The sequence below is a fragment of the Triturus cristatus genome, chromosome 6, assembly GCF_964204655.1.
Source record: "Triturus cristatus chromosome 6, aTriCri1.1, whole genome shotgun sequence".
Classification (NCBI taxonomy): domain Eukaryota; kingdom Metazoa; phylum Chordata; class Amphibia; order Caudata; family Salamandridae; genus Triturus; species Triturus cristatus.
In genome coordinates this window covers 1875972010-1875987300 of record NC_140589.1, presented here as the reverse complement: position 1 = coordinate 1875987300, position 15291 = coordinate 1875972010, and the positions used below count along the sequence as shown (strand labels likewise).

Genomic DNA, 15291 nt, shown 5'->3' with positions numbered 1-15291 from the left:
CAAGCCATCTCTAAGTTACATATAATCTCTGAGTCGATTCACCAGGATGAAGGAGATTGGTCATTATTGGAGTGGTTTTGGGGACTACTGTCCAAATGGGGTTGGAAAGTATTGACATTCCTTGGAATAGTTTTAGCCATCATTTTCTCTTGTTGCCTTTGTATGCACTGTGGCCCCGCCATATGCGACCTCTGTGCTACTGTGTGCATCCCTAAACCCAAGTCACAAAGAACAGAGAATATTAAAATGATGCTACAGCAACAGCTCGATGACCTCATGGCCATCGACATTGACTCAGATTAACGTGAATCTGTGTATCTTGCCTGAGTTCTGGCAAAAGGAGGGTCTGAGGAAATTCGATTTTCGATCACGATCGTATCGACCCGCCATTTTGTGCTCCGCCGCCATTTTGTGTTGCCCTCACTCAGACAGCACGGCGAACAAAGTCTTTTCTGCTTTTCCTGCAGCATCGTGTCGAAATAAGCCTTCTGCCTCTATTTACAAAGCTGGTGTTAGGACTTGCCGAGTACACTAATCCCCGTCTGGTTTTCCTAATCCCTGTCTCAACTATCTATTGGTTCACACTATTCTCTTCTGACTTTATTTTATCGTCTGGCCTTCGCTGTCCTCTGCTCGTATTCTCTCATTTCACAACTGTCCTCCAAAACACACAAACGTATCTCGCCACCTGCAAGTCGGTTACAGACCCGTTAATGAATTAGCTTGTGGGGAGGGGTGACAAACACAGTTGGAGGAGAGGCTTCTTCGAGTTACTCGATACCTTGTTTTTAAACTTTTCCTATTGGTTCTGTTCTGTTTTCCAACTTTTCTTATTGGCTCTTTATGTATGTTTTAGGTGTGTTCTTGGTTAATGTATATGTCACCTATGTACTATATAAGATTATGCGCCACGGAGTGAAGTGGCAGTCTCCTGAGGACCTACCTTGTGTACTTCTGGGATAACTGTGCTAGCTGCAGCTAATAAATCTGATCTTTTACGCCTGACAGAGTGTCCCGTGTCTCTGTGTAGCTAAGCAGGAGAACCCCGGAGATTAAGGCGTACCCTGTGCCGCCAGGCCCATAAGGTTCTTCAGCGGTAACATCTGTAAGCTACCTGTGGTAGCAGTGGAAGGGATTAATTGTGCCTGTGGCAAGGATGAAAACAGATAGAAGGGTGTGCATTGGCATGGAAACCGCCCTCCTCCAGTGTCCAATAGTTGCCTACCTTCTGCTCACTGGGCCACCCACTCAACTGGGACGCAAGGTAATAATGTTCCAGGTTCGGTACCGACAACCCCCCCTGTCTCGTCCGCAGATACAGCTTCAGAAGTGCCACTTTGCACCGAGAGGTGCTCCATATAAGTCTCTTTATCATTCGTTCTAAAGGAGTAAAGAAGGAGGGTTGCAAATATCTTGGCAGATTCGCTAAATAATATAAAAGGCGGGGAAGCACAACCATCTTAACCAGGGAAACCCTACCAGCTACTGAGATGGCCAGCGTTTTCCAGAAGGCCATCTGTGCAGACAAAGCTGTGATCACTCTGATGAGGTTACTGTCCAAGAGATCCTGATCATTATGTTACATCCGGATACCCAAATATCGGAACACCGAAGGCTGCTGATCTATGACTATGTCACCAATAGCAAACCCTGGGTCGGGCGTAGTAGGTCCGAATGGAAATAGACAGGATTTGTCCCAATTGACTCGCAGGCCCGAGAGGTGAGCAAACTTGCCAAGCAAATTAGGTATAATTAGGCAAATCTTACCCAGGTCTTTTATATATAGCAGGAGATCATCTGCTTATAGAGATATTGCAAGTGTCGAGTCACCCATACAGATGCCCAGTGTTCCGCGGATGCTCAAATAGCTAAAGCCAAGGGTTCCACGGCCAAAGCAAACAGGAGAGAGGGGAAAGGGCAGCCCTGCTGAGTGCCTCTGAGGACTGGTATGGGACCTGATAGTAACTGGCCCATTATCATTTTCCCCACCGGCCCCAGATTCTGCAGTCTAATCAGCAAGACAAAATATGGCCCCAGTCCATATCGAGGCAGCACATTCCACCGTATCAAAAGCTTTTACCAGTTCCAGCACCATACAACCAGACATGGGCCACTTATGTGGAGCATATTTTATAATACCGAACAGGTGCCGTAGATTTAGGGAGGTAGACCAATCCGGTATAAAACCATTCTGATCCTCAGGGATCAGCTGGGGCAGCACCTCTGCCAGTCCTGCGGCCAAGATGTTAGCCAACACTTTATAATCTACATTTAGTAGCGCCAGTGGAAGGTATGAGCCTAGTCTGGTGGGGTCTCTATCCAGTTTTAGAAGAGTAATCAAGGTGGCCTCACACAATGAGGTCGGCAGCTTAAACTCTTTTATTGTATTGCTTCCTCAAATATCTGCAAATGGTTGGGGGCTAATAGGTCTTCATATGTTTTGTACATTTCAGTTGGGAAGCTCTCCGGCCCAATACCTTTCCCGATGCTGGGGCTTTAATGGCGCCTTGAATCTCCTCAACCGTTATCGGCGCAATGAGTTCAAACAATATAAACATCATGAGCTGCAGAAAGGGGAGCTCATTCAGGAAGCTGGCCATATCCTCCTCTGTCGCCACCGAGGTGGATTTATACAGCAAGGTGAAATAGGACACTAAATCATTGTGTATCTCATGTTGGGTGTAGTGTATTTCCTCCTCTGAGGAGTGTAGTGCAGTGATAGGGCCTCATGACAGATCCTGCTTTATCAGCCCCGCAAGCATGACTCTCGACTTTTCTGCCTTCACATACGTCCTGGCAGAGTGTGTCGCAAATGTAATACTACATAGTCCTTCTAATAGAGTGGTGTGTTGTTCCCTCCCCTCTAATAGGTTTGGTGTGCGGACGGGGTCCAAGACCGCTTCCGATTCCAAGGACAACAATGTTTTCTCCAGGTCTCCGATTTCTTGCTCTAGTTGTTTCCGCATGCCTCCTCCCAGACCCATGCAGTAGCCTCTAAGCATTGCCTTGAAGGCGTCCCACTCCACTAGTACCCATCCCACCGCACCAGTGTTCAGCATGAAGTAGTTTTCTATGGAAGTGCGGAGAGAATTCTGAAAGGGTAAATCCTCCAATAGAGCAGGCTGCAACCTACAAGAAACCGGGTTGGGTCCCAATATGTCTCAGGCCAGATCCACAGAATGGAGGTTGTGGTTGGAATGGGTCCTGCCTATGTACTCCACCTGTTTCACGTACGGCTGCATATTTGTGGTGCATAGAAATCCATCTAGGTGCACATGGATGGCCTGTGGAACCGAGTAGAATGAAAATACCTGCATGGCGGTGTTACGGTGCCGCCATATATCCACCATCCCTCAGCTATCCACTTAGTTCCTCAACAGGGATGCCCCATTTGCTGCTGCAGTACCCCTAAGGGGCGGAAAGGAGCAATCAAGCATTACATCAAGTACACCATTAACATCTCCCCCCAGAAACCATGGCATGTGACACCACCTGGAGAGCACTGTGCTTAACGTATTCCAGAAGAGACCTTGCTCTGTGTTAGGGGCATATATGTTCATGATTAATAGACTCCTCCTTTCCAGCTTTCCCTTAATAAATATGTACCATCCCTCTGTATCTACTTCTGTATCTTCTATCAGAAGGGGCACTCCTGGGTGTACCCACACCAGCACCCCTCTTGCAAATGCTGAGTAGTTAGTAGCAATGACCAGCCCCCTCCAACTGTGCTGCAATCTGGTGGCTTTTAGGTGGTTCAAGTGAGACTCCTGGAGCAAGGCTATCTGCACGTTATGCCTCTTGAGATAGGAATAGACTGCATATTTACGGGATGGTGTATGCAATCTTCTTAAGTTCCATGTAATAATGGGTTGTGACTGTATGGACTAAGGGTATGTTCACATAATCTTAGGGAATACTGACCTACCTGTCCAATTACTGAATGTACAGGGAAACATGGGGGTGCCTGTAAGTTATCATAATAACACTTAGGTATCCTGTTTGTGCAACAACGGAACAACCTTTCAACCATTAAATACCAAAAGAGCAGATCCTGCAACAGTGTAGGACTGCCCAAACTAACAACATTACGAGTTCAGTGTGCCAACCCCGGGGCCATGGTTGAGAGAGGGAATACAACCTTCCTCAGTCCAACATTTTCAACCCAACCACCCCGTATTTCTTAAATGCTTTTCCCTTTGTTTCTCCCTTATTTAACTTCCCTTTCCATTGTACATGCAGTCTAAGTTTGCAACCCCTCCAGTTAGCGCAGCTCCTGCCTTGGGCACATTTCTTACCCCGTCCCCCTCCCTGCACCCCAGACCCCTCCCTGCCCCCCAGACCCAGCCTCTCCACTTATCTGCCATCTTCTGGCTTTCTTGTACCCAAGTCCTTACAGGTGTCTCAAGATAGTTCCTTCTCAGCTATCAGGGAAAACAACTCTGCAGTTCTATATGATACCATCCGAGGTGTGCGGGGTGACATCTGGCAAATCAATTGAGTTATTATCCGATAAGCCAAGCATCGAAGAGTGTCCATCAAGGGATGAATGTGGAGAAGAAGGCTTTCTGTCCAAGTCTCTGGCCGCCTCTGGGATTTTCTCTGCTTCTTGTAGTGCTTGCCGCCATTCTTTAATGATCTGATCCAGAGCTGTGGCCTCTGTGCTTTCTGTTCTCTCCCCTGCCTCTTAGCTTTGTTTAAATCTGCTATCCGCTTGATGCCTCTGCTGGTGGGCCTGGGGCCTGTGAACTGGCCAGTTCACTCAAGCCAGTCCCACGCATTATGTGGAGCATTGAAGCATCGAAGAAGTGAGCCCTGTCATCCACCACAACTCTTAGCCTCACTGGGAAGAGGAAAGGCCGGGGGAATGAGCCCAGGTGAGGGCTGTGAGCTGGGACCCGGTGTGCTTTTTCTATTGAGAAAAAGGAGGATAGTGACCCATCTAGAATGATCTTTTTCAGCCACTGATCTATGAATTCCACTGGTGTTTGGCCTTCCCTTCCCTTCAGCTGCCCCACAAGGTGGACATTCTTTCTCCTGGAACGGCCTTCAGCATCCTCTGCTCTTTGTTCAAGCTGTCTGATACACGCTTGATGATCAGTGATATATTTCGCCATAAGGTCTGTGGCCGGCTGCAATTCTCCCACGGTGCGCTCCACAATCTCCACCCGGTCGAGAGCTTTTTATGTTTTATGATCAGCATGGAGCAGCACGATTTCAGTGGCGATACTGTCGATCTTAGACTCTAGCGATACCCTGGAGCGCTCAATAGCTTGTAGTATGGCATAAGATCTATCACTTGTCGACAAATTTCATGGACTCTGGGATGACTGTTGCTCTTTATCAGCTGTTGAGGAGGCTCAAGAGATGTCCCAGAGCTTGCTCTCCCCATTGTATTTGGTTGGCCAATGCCAGCTCCCCACTCACTCTGTGATAATTCCGCAGCCTTCTCTCTGTGCCGCTGCCGAATGTTTATCCACCTCTCTCCCTCTCCAGAGTAAGGCACTCTGCCCCCTCAGCATGGTGGGTCCAGATAGCTCTGCTGATCCTGCCAGGATGCAGCCCTGTTGCCAAATAGTGCCCTCCAATACTGCCCAGTTCTCCACAGCTCCCAATGCGCTACACCTCAGGCCCCCAGGTTACATGCCGCTGCTAATTAGCTCCTGGACCAGAAGGCCTCTTTAACACACCCACATCCTAACGGCGGCACTAGTTTCAGTTATGAGTTCCCCTTTCCTTCTACTTGGCCTTTTTATGTGCAGTATTACATAGGTGCCAGTTCTCGTGCTAATTGGCTCCCGGAGACCTCCAACCTCATCCCATGCGTCGCTCTTCTGTACCTTGTGTGTCTCGTGTGGCAGTCCAGTTCACTGGGAAACGGGGTCAGCCAGGGCAGGCAAGGAGGAGAACATACCCTCCAATCGTGCAGTCACTGTGCCACGCTTCTCCCAGGGGCAGTGCTCATACCAACCCCCAGCTTGTCTGTCTACTCTTTCTGGCACTACAGCAGGATTTAGCCAATGTGAAGGGGGACTTCTACGGTTTCAGTCGCTACCACATGTGGATGGAGCAATTGATGGCACACATATTTTCTTAGTGCCACCACACACCAGGGAACATGCCTACCAGCATCAAAAACACTTCCATTTGATTAATGTGTGAGGTGTATGCTTACCTGATTAGTACATGTGCCCGTTTCCTCAGCTATGCCCATGATTCCATAGTTCTACAGAACAGCACCATACCCCTGCAAATGTTGCACATTGGACCTGAGACGGCCTGTCTTGCGGTCAGTACAATCTTTCATGATATATTATGTGGAATTTCTAGATGAACAATCTGAAAAAGTGTTATGATTTTTTTAAACTTTCATCTGGGAGACTCAGCATGGGCTGAGGAATCCAAGAACACCAGGGGAAGTCTGCTTCAATGAGGCCCATTGAAGAACAAGGTGGCCAATAGAGCGGGCTTTCGGGATCCTAAAGGCCAGATTTTGTTATCTGAACAAAGGTGGTGTCAAATAACCATGGCTTGCTGCATGCTCTACAGAATCACCCTGCGACGGAACATCACTTACATTACACAGGAGGATGACCATGAAGAGCCACCAGATGAGGATCCTAAAATGCCAAATAAAGATGATAGTAGTGAAGAGGAAGGAGTTGACTTGCGTCGAGATGTCATCGCTAACTTCTCATGAGTGTAATTATCTGTACATGTTATTATTTCGCTGTTCAACCAACTATCGATGTGATGATGTGGTGGTATGTCTTAGGAAGGGCAAGTTCAAGGAAATTCAGGCCAAAGAAGTTTGTTGTTCAAGGTTTCAACCCATCGAAAATTGTGTTCAGTTACATTGTATCTCTCACATTATTTTGTGGAATTGTGTCCTCCAAAAGTTGATATTGGTATGTGTCTATTATGCAATGTGTGATTGGTAATCTTTTGGTTTTGATATTTATTAGGTTACTTCACCATGTCATCTTCATTTGGACATTTAGGAGTTGTGACAATTGCAGGTATATGTTGTTGTTTCCAAGTACAAAATAAACCTGGGATGATCCTAGGATAGACAGGCACAGACTCTGGGTGTACAAATCTGGTACCAAGGCAACTTGCACTGTGATTTAATGGAGGATTTGAAGTTTACATAGGACCTGATCAGTGCTGTGTTGACACTAAGGCAATATGTGTACCATTGTCAGCTCATAGCACATGTAGTAGAGGAGCCAAATCATGGTAATCTCCCTTAACATTGGCTATATCTTCATTGTGTGTAACATGTGTGTAGCGGTTGATGTGTCTCTTCATTGTAGGACATACTTCTTGTGGCACACCACTGTAACTTGGATGTGACATTTTACTAGCGTTTGGAACAGTGGATTGGACTGATCCTATAAATACAAAATATAGTACTGTCATGATTTTACATATTGGTGTTATTGATGTTAGATTCCTCATGTGAGGTAGAGCATCTGGCTCCAGCAGATGACGTGAGTCAATTAAATGTGCCTATTAAATCTGTTTGTTTGCTGGAACGGTCTGGAACTAGCACTGAGTTTTAGTGTCATGTATGGATTGTTCAGTAAGTGAAATAACATTGGTCAAATTGAATAAAAATAGAAGTAGGTGATTGAATAACATGACATTTTTGGGGGTCATGTTTAGAAACTTGAAATAAACATTGTCTACTTGCAAATCATCTGTGTTTACACAATCATTTGATTTTTGTCATTGTCAAGTTCTGATGGAAGAAAACAAATGCATTGATAGCATTGAGACATACAACACCAGTCTATGACTTTGTGACTTGTAAATGTATTGTACTCTCAGTGATAATTTTAAAGAGTATGAACATAACAAAATCAAACCAAAAAGTGAAGAAGGTAGTGATGGTGAATCTAAACCATATTTGGAGAGTCAGAATTATTTGAAGTCCAATGTCCAAAATACTAATGGCATCAGAAAGGGAAATGTGTCCAGAATTAGTCCACAGAATGAATGGTAGGCACACACTGGAGGAATTTAGTGTTGAGGTTTCTTGCTGGCAGTGTCCCTAGTGCCGGCTGTGGTATCTACAATTTCAGGAGATAGGGGTGTTTCAGGTTGTTCTTTAGGTGGCAGGGTCCTCCATCCTGTGGCTGTGGCCAATGTAGAGGGCTCAGATGTTGTAGGACAAAAGGTAGGGGTAGATGTGCTGGGACAGGTCTGCACATGTAGGTCTAAATATCCTGCAACACCCCGATCGGGGTGCCCATATTGGAGATATGGGCCTCCAGCTGCTGGTTGTGCTCCTGCTGCAGCTGCTAAATCTCCTGGAGTTTGGTGAGTACCCAGCCCATCATGTCTCGGGACTGATGCTATGCCCCCAAGACTTGGTGGATGGTGGTCTTGGTCTCAGTGACCCCAGTGGACTCAGTATGATGTTCCACATACACCATCCCATGACACCTTACCCCTCTACCCTGTGCCCTTGGCCCAGTGTATCCCACCCAACTGGTTCCCATGAGAGCTGAAGCTGGTGGTTGTGTGCTTTCAACATCAACCAGGACTGGGGGGTACACAATCTGTGTCACAATGGGAGAAACACAGGATGCGTAGTCTTTGGGTTGCTGTGGTGTTACAGTTGGGGTGGAAGGTGTAGGTGTGGGTGCAGGGAGTGTTAATGGAGCCATCTGCCCAGACTGACCAGATGTACCAGGCTATTCAAACTCCTCCATATCACCAGGATTGCTGTACTCCTCACTGATGGCTTGATCCTGGGCTTGAATGGAGGTGTGTTCAGTAGCAGGAACCTGCCTACATGGCTGGCCAGTTTGACCTATTGAGAAAGAGATAAAAAAATGTTTTAATAGTGTGTATTGGGCATTAAAATCTTTAGAGGAAAGCAATGTAGGTACCTATCTAACAAAGATGGTTTAGATTGTTCTGATGATAGCTTCCAGTGGTAATGGACATAGTAATTTCAAAAAGACAGCCAGCAATGATGTTTCTGGATGGCTTTGGTCAAATATCCCAATCTTATAGTTCACTTATGCCGACTCCTATAGTTGTGTCTGCCCACAAAACTCAATCTTTGGTAAATGCTTTCACAATATTAAGAGGGAAACCTAATTTCCTTGTGCACATTGAATTTTCCAATTCAGAAGGCATGTATCTGTAATCACTCTTTTGTTTTCAATTACTTTACATATCTCCTTTTTCAATGAATTTCCAGACATTGGTGTCTTTTCCATAAAGTTCTTTTTATCAAGTATCCAATTCAATCGCACTTACAACAGACCCAGCCAACGCATTTCATCCCTTATAGGGACTTGATCAGGGCCTTACAAGCAGCCTTTATGTGTGTGTGTCCTAGTTCTACCTGGATTTAGGACACACACGCTGAAAGGCTGCTCAAAAGGTCCTAATAAAGTCCCTATAAGGGATGAAATGAGTTGGCTCAGTCTGTTTTAGGTTGCTCTCCTAATATTATGAAAGAATGCACATAGTACCTTAACTTTTAACAACCTACAATCAGCTGGTAATAAGATGTCTTGAAATGTTTAATAAGTATTAAGTGGAGAGGTGAAATATGTAATTGACAATTTCAATGCCTAGCTGACATCAAAACACACATCTCAACTACGTAGATGGATATTTGGCTTTAGTCATCAAGTGAACAGTGCAGTGTACATTTGATCAATTCCCACTTTATTTAGCAAGCTAATTTGCATTCTTGAAAAGTTGTGTGTCAACATAGTTTGTTTCATAACATCAATTCAATTGTTTGAGAGGCGCAAGCCAACATTCAGATAATAACACAAACCATTTTCAGAAGAGAGCATTTAGGAGGGATTTATCATTAAATGGCACTTTACCATATGTTGAAATATGTTATACAAGAGAGAATGAGCAATATGACACAGCAATATTCTTTTAGGAAACAGAAACAGGGCATCATGGTAGCTGTAGTAATTTCAAGGACACATTCCAAAAACTTGCATAATGGTTAGTGGAACATACCTGTTGCAATGATGCTGTGGAAATGGGCCAGTCACTAAGAATATGATACACATATCGGTATTGAGTTATTTAGTGTTGTAACACTTACAGGCACCATACCATGATGTGACATATAATGGATATTGACACCTGTTATTTTAGATGCAACACAATACATTCACACAAACAATATAATATATCTGATAGCTTGAGGTTTTTATGATATGAAAATATGTACAAAAACATATGCAACAGCTAACTTCAAAGCCAACTGGGCACTGAGGTTTAGTGAGGGTTTGTAAAGTGTAATTTACCAGTCTCCACTCCACCAGTTATTCCAGTCAGGCCTTCATTTTATAGGATCTATAAACCGTCTTATCCTTGGGCATGAATGGTATTAGTGGCCTGGGAGAACCCTCACCAGTCTGGTTGACCTCCATGTGATAGTTGGAGGTCAGGGAACAAACCCTCCCCCACAGGTCATTCTACCTCTTTCTAATTTCCTCCTGTGTGCACAGGTTGTTTGCTTCAGCATTCAGTCTGTCAGCTAGTATGGACCACATTAGTCTTTTTTGTGATAGGGGTCTATTTTGGACTTGTGCTCATAAACATTGTGGCTCTACTCTTAGGATGTCATCCACCATGAGTGGCAATTCTCCCACAGTAAAATGTGGGTTTTTGGGGTCTGGCATTGTGGAAATTAATGTAAGCTCAAATTAATTAAACACAAGGGAAACATCAGAGAAGATGAAAGGACAAAAGCAGGGAAAAGCAGCCGGATGACAACAAAATAATTCTATTGGTGAATGTTGTGGTGGAGCTGGAAACTAAAAGCATCATGCTCTAAAACAGAGTGTATTTTATAGTGTGGGATGCAGGTGTTTCCATTTGGCCAATGGACTTCAGGTGTGTTCTCTTCGCATCCATCCAATGGCCACAGTGATGGTCCATTGTAGAGCACATACAGCAACGGACTGCCTTCATACGGAACCTAGCACTAAGAGACCACCAGCACAACTGTGAATTTTTGAACAGCTCAGCGGGGCACCACCGCTCTGACACTGACAGGGTACTATTCACAAGCATTGCAGTCTGCTGCAGTGGTGAGTCATGGGAAGCACTCTGTCCACTCAAATGGCAAGTCAGCTTGCACGTATCTAAATACGGATGGCAAAAGACCGTCAACTCAGCAGAATACTATGGCCTGCTGTCATCTAAATGGAGTTCTCAGTGCATCTGTTGGCTGGTGGCCAAAGTTTACACTACCTCCTAAGTGTGGCCATGAGCTGAAGACTGGGCCTAAGGAGGAGTAAAATAGAAACGTCCAGTGCTGCCACTGAAGGATTAATTAGTAGGTATAGGGCTGAAGCGGAATCCCATCTGCATCAAGCCCCAACCCTCTCCACATCTTTCTGTGATATTATAGTGCTGCTTGGAACTCTGACATCACAAAACCCCAGAGCGACTAAGAAGGGGGAGGTGGGTGCTTTCTCACACATCTGGTGGGTATTCAGGTTGCATTATGCCTCCCAATGTTTGAAGAATGCATCATTGGAATGGAAGAAGTCTCCCTGTTTTAGCAATGCCTTTCTCAAATACCTTGTCATGGATTGTGAATGACCTGCGATCCCCAAACAGAAATATTACTAGACACCACTGATATCTAGTGTTTTGGGTGGTCGGCCCCTCTGGAATATAGGCTCAACCCCTGGGTCATCCATATCATTTCTGCAGCATGTTTGTTTTCCCCTGCAGAAGTCAAAATGGGAAACATATTTTTAGGGGGTTGGCCCTTGTAGCATAAAAGCTGACCACTTTGGGGGATATTTTTGCATGCTTGTTGTCCCCTATTCGGTGTGATCATGCCCACAAGGAGGGCATGATCTACCCTCAAGGGAAAACAAATTGGCAGCCAAATGTTCTGTGGTTCGGCCCATTGATAGTTGTTTTTAGCTAAAGTTTGAGGTTTACAAGGGCTCCTGGGTTTGAAAATCTGATGACATTCAGACCAAACTTGACTCCCGACATGTTTAGTTTTCAGAAATATACAGTCTTGATAGGTTTCCCTAGGTGCTGATTGCTCTACGGCCCACAATCGGCTGGGTGGCTTTGAGTGGAAAATCTTGTTGTGTCCATGCTGGGCTTTGGTCCCTCTCCTGTTGCACATACTTGTCCCTATCACACAACTTTTATCAGGAGAATTATGGGAATGCTGGGTGGTTGGAAATGTGTGGACCTCTGCAGATTCTGGAATTCTACCTCTCAGAAATATAAATACATTTGTATTTGAGCCAAAGTTTGAGGTTGTGAGGGCCACATTGATTCTTATTACCACGGTCCACATGTTGAATGATGTAACCTTTGGGAACGATAGTTAATAGGATGTACCATGTTTCAGTGCTAAAAAAGTGCATTATTGTTGTGGTAAGTGACAAGGATTGGTAAGCCTGAAGTATGTGTAATGTAGTACTGATGAGTGCAAGTTTAACGGTGTGTGGTGTGTGTGTGGTCATAACATGTGTATCTACTGTATGCATTCTATCTGATCATATGCTACCTTTATGCACAATGTCTATCTTCTATTTCATAGCTGATATAAAGGTGGAGTAAATGAAAATGAAAAATTCAAGCTTGATTACAGAGTTTCTTCTCATTGGCCTATCTCAGGACCCGACTGTAAGGATTTTTCTCTTTCTGTTATTTTTGATGGTATACACTTTGACTCTCATTGGAAATATAAGCCTTACCATAGCCTGCATCAGTGACCTTCAGCTTCATATACCTATGTACTTCTTCTTGGGTAACCTTTCCTTGGTGGACATTTGTTATGCATCTGGGATTGTTCCTAACATGTTGGCCCAACTTCTTGTTAGAAGTAGGATCAGTTTCAATGGCTGTGCTGCTCAGATGTTCACTTCATTGTTCTTCGGTGGTACAGAATGTGTGCTCCTTGCAATCATGGCATATGATCGTTATGTAGCCATCACATTTCCCCTGCATTATACAGTCATCATGCGCATATCTATTTGTATTACATTAGCATGCTTCTGCTGCTTATGTGGCAGTGTGATTGCATTCACAATCACATTTTTTACACTACGGTTGCCTTTATGTGGGTCTAGAATTAATCACTTTTATTGTGAGTCTCCTGCTCTTCTGAAGATGGCATGCGTGGACACCTACATCACAGAGAGAATATTGTTCTGTTTAGCAATCGTTGTACTTTTGATACCGAGCCTCGTAACTGCAATCTCCTACATCAGAATCATTATCACAGTATTGAGAATCCGCTCCTCCAAAGCCAGAAAAAAAGTCTTCTCCACATGTACCCCTCATCTGATCATTGTCACCATATTCTACAGCACTGCCATCTATATGTATATGAGACCAGTGTCTAAAAACTCTGCAGATAGGGATAAAATGATTTCTGTGTTTTACACTGTGATTCCACCAATGCTCAACCCCATTATCTACAGTCTACGAAATAAGGATGTGAAGATGGCTCTGCAGAAAGTTTTCTTAAGGGCATATTTTGAATTCAGATCTTATTTTTGTTCAGCAGCTGTCCAAAAGATGAATATTTGAAAATCAGTTGTAGTTATGTGAAATATAAGAATCCCTTCAGCTAAATCACTTATGTGAATCCAGAATCTAAACCAAGGTTACATTATGAGTTGATAACGGATAAATCATTGATAATTTGCACTTTTGTTTTTTATATTTTCTCAGGAAGAAAGGACGGGACCCACCGCCATGTGACAGACACTTACATATCATCATCATCATCAGTCTTTATTCGATTTAAAAAAAAATCATAAAAGACACAAACATAAATCCAGACATTACAAATAAAATACATTAAAATATTTAAGTCCATCAATAAATAAGTTAAGAATTTTTTTTTAAAAAGACATTAAACTAGTCAAAGTGACAACAAGTTTAACAATACATAATTAATAAATCCCTATCAACTACAATGCTATGGAGAAACAATTAATAAAATTTCACACTAGGTAACAGCAAGTTGGGTTGTGTGGTGGGAAGTATTCTGGTGTTTGGCACAGGCTTTCGCCCTTAGGGACCATGCCCAACCCAAGAATTTAGCTATCGGTATAGAAATAGTTGGGGAAGTGTTGGTGCATAAGATTCTCAGAGCAACAACACTACTCCTAGTACCCAAGTTTCTACACAGTGGTGATAACCACACTCGTCTAGAAGCAGCTAGCACAGGGCAAACAAACAAGAAATGGGCAATAGATTCTGCCTGTAACCCACAGGCAGGGCAAATTTCCTCTCGTGGGCTAGACCACCTGCCTGTGAGGGACTTAAGTGGTAGAGAGCCTGCTCTAAGCTGAAGGTAGAGTTTCCTGTCTCTGGGTTTCGCGATCAAGTCCCAATATTGTTCAAGGACAGGCATGGTCTTGGCCTCTAAATAGCGGCCAGCCATCCCGTTGGGGTTAGCTCGACTCCACACCTGATGGTCGACACATTCCCAATAGATAGCTTTTATAGTTTTCTTTGTGGGAAACTGAGCAGTTGCTGGATCGCGCCATAACCCCACCATGCCCATGAGTGTCAAGGTCTGGCGGAGCTGCCTCAACCATTCGATCTTGTGAAAAACGTCTGAATCTATGACATCCATAAGCCCATGGGCATACAGGGAGAGCTCAGGAGTAGTCCAGAGCCTTCGCCAGTACAAAACCGGGCGAAGCCTAGCAATATCCACAATGGCCTTCCTACCCAGCGCATACCTTACAGGAACCATAGGGGAACTCTGGGGGAAGCTTGTTATACTGCGGAGGAATGAATTTTCGGCTGAGGCTAAAGGAACCAGCCGATTAAACCCCCATATTTCTGCCCCATACAAAGCTGAACCCAAAGCCTTTGCCTCATAAACTTGGAGTACAGGTTTTACGGGCTTAGTGAAAGATTTTTTATGTTCTCTAATTAATGTACCCGAAATTTGCCTAAGTTTCAGGGCGGCTACCTCTATATGCTTATCCCATTTATTACTACTGGTTATATGTATGCCCAAATAAACAAAATTGGAGACCATTTCTATTGGTTTCCCATCCAAAAAAAACTTTCTCCCTCTAAAGCTTGGATGCGGGTTGAAGGCCATAAATTTCGTCTTAGCCACGTTTACCTCCAAACCGTGGCCAAGGCAGAAATCCTCAAAGACTAGTAGCGCTTTCTGCAAGCCACTTGGGGTTTTTGATACGATAAGCGTATCATCCGCAAACATTAATATCGGAGTAATAACTCCGGCAAGCAGTAATGGTGTTGAGCATAGATTGGGCTATCCCATTA

The 15291-nt window shown here is 44.3% G+C and overlaps 1 protein-coding gene across 1 annotated transcript; it reads left to right on the top strand.

Moving 5' to 3' along the window:
• Positions 1-12591: 12591 nt before the first annotated feature.
• On the top strand, positions 12592-13566 carry LOC146822264 (olfactory receptor 5AR1-like). Its single transcript, XM_085610004.1, has one exon. It carries the CDS (start codon positions 12592-12594, stop codon positions 13564-13566), a length of 975 nt encoding a protein of 324 aa, XP_085466130.1.
• Positions 13567-15291: the final 1725 nt, after the last annotated feature.

Coding starts and splice junctions, on each gene's coding strand:
- LOC146822264 (XM_085610004.1), top strand. CDS start 12,592: ATGAAAATGAAAAATTCAAGCTTGATTACAGAGTTTCTTCTCATTGGC.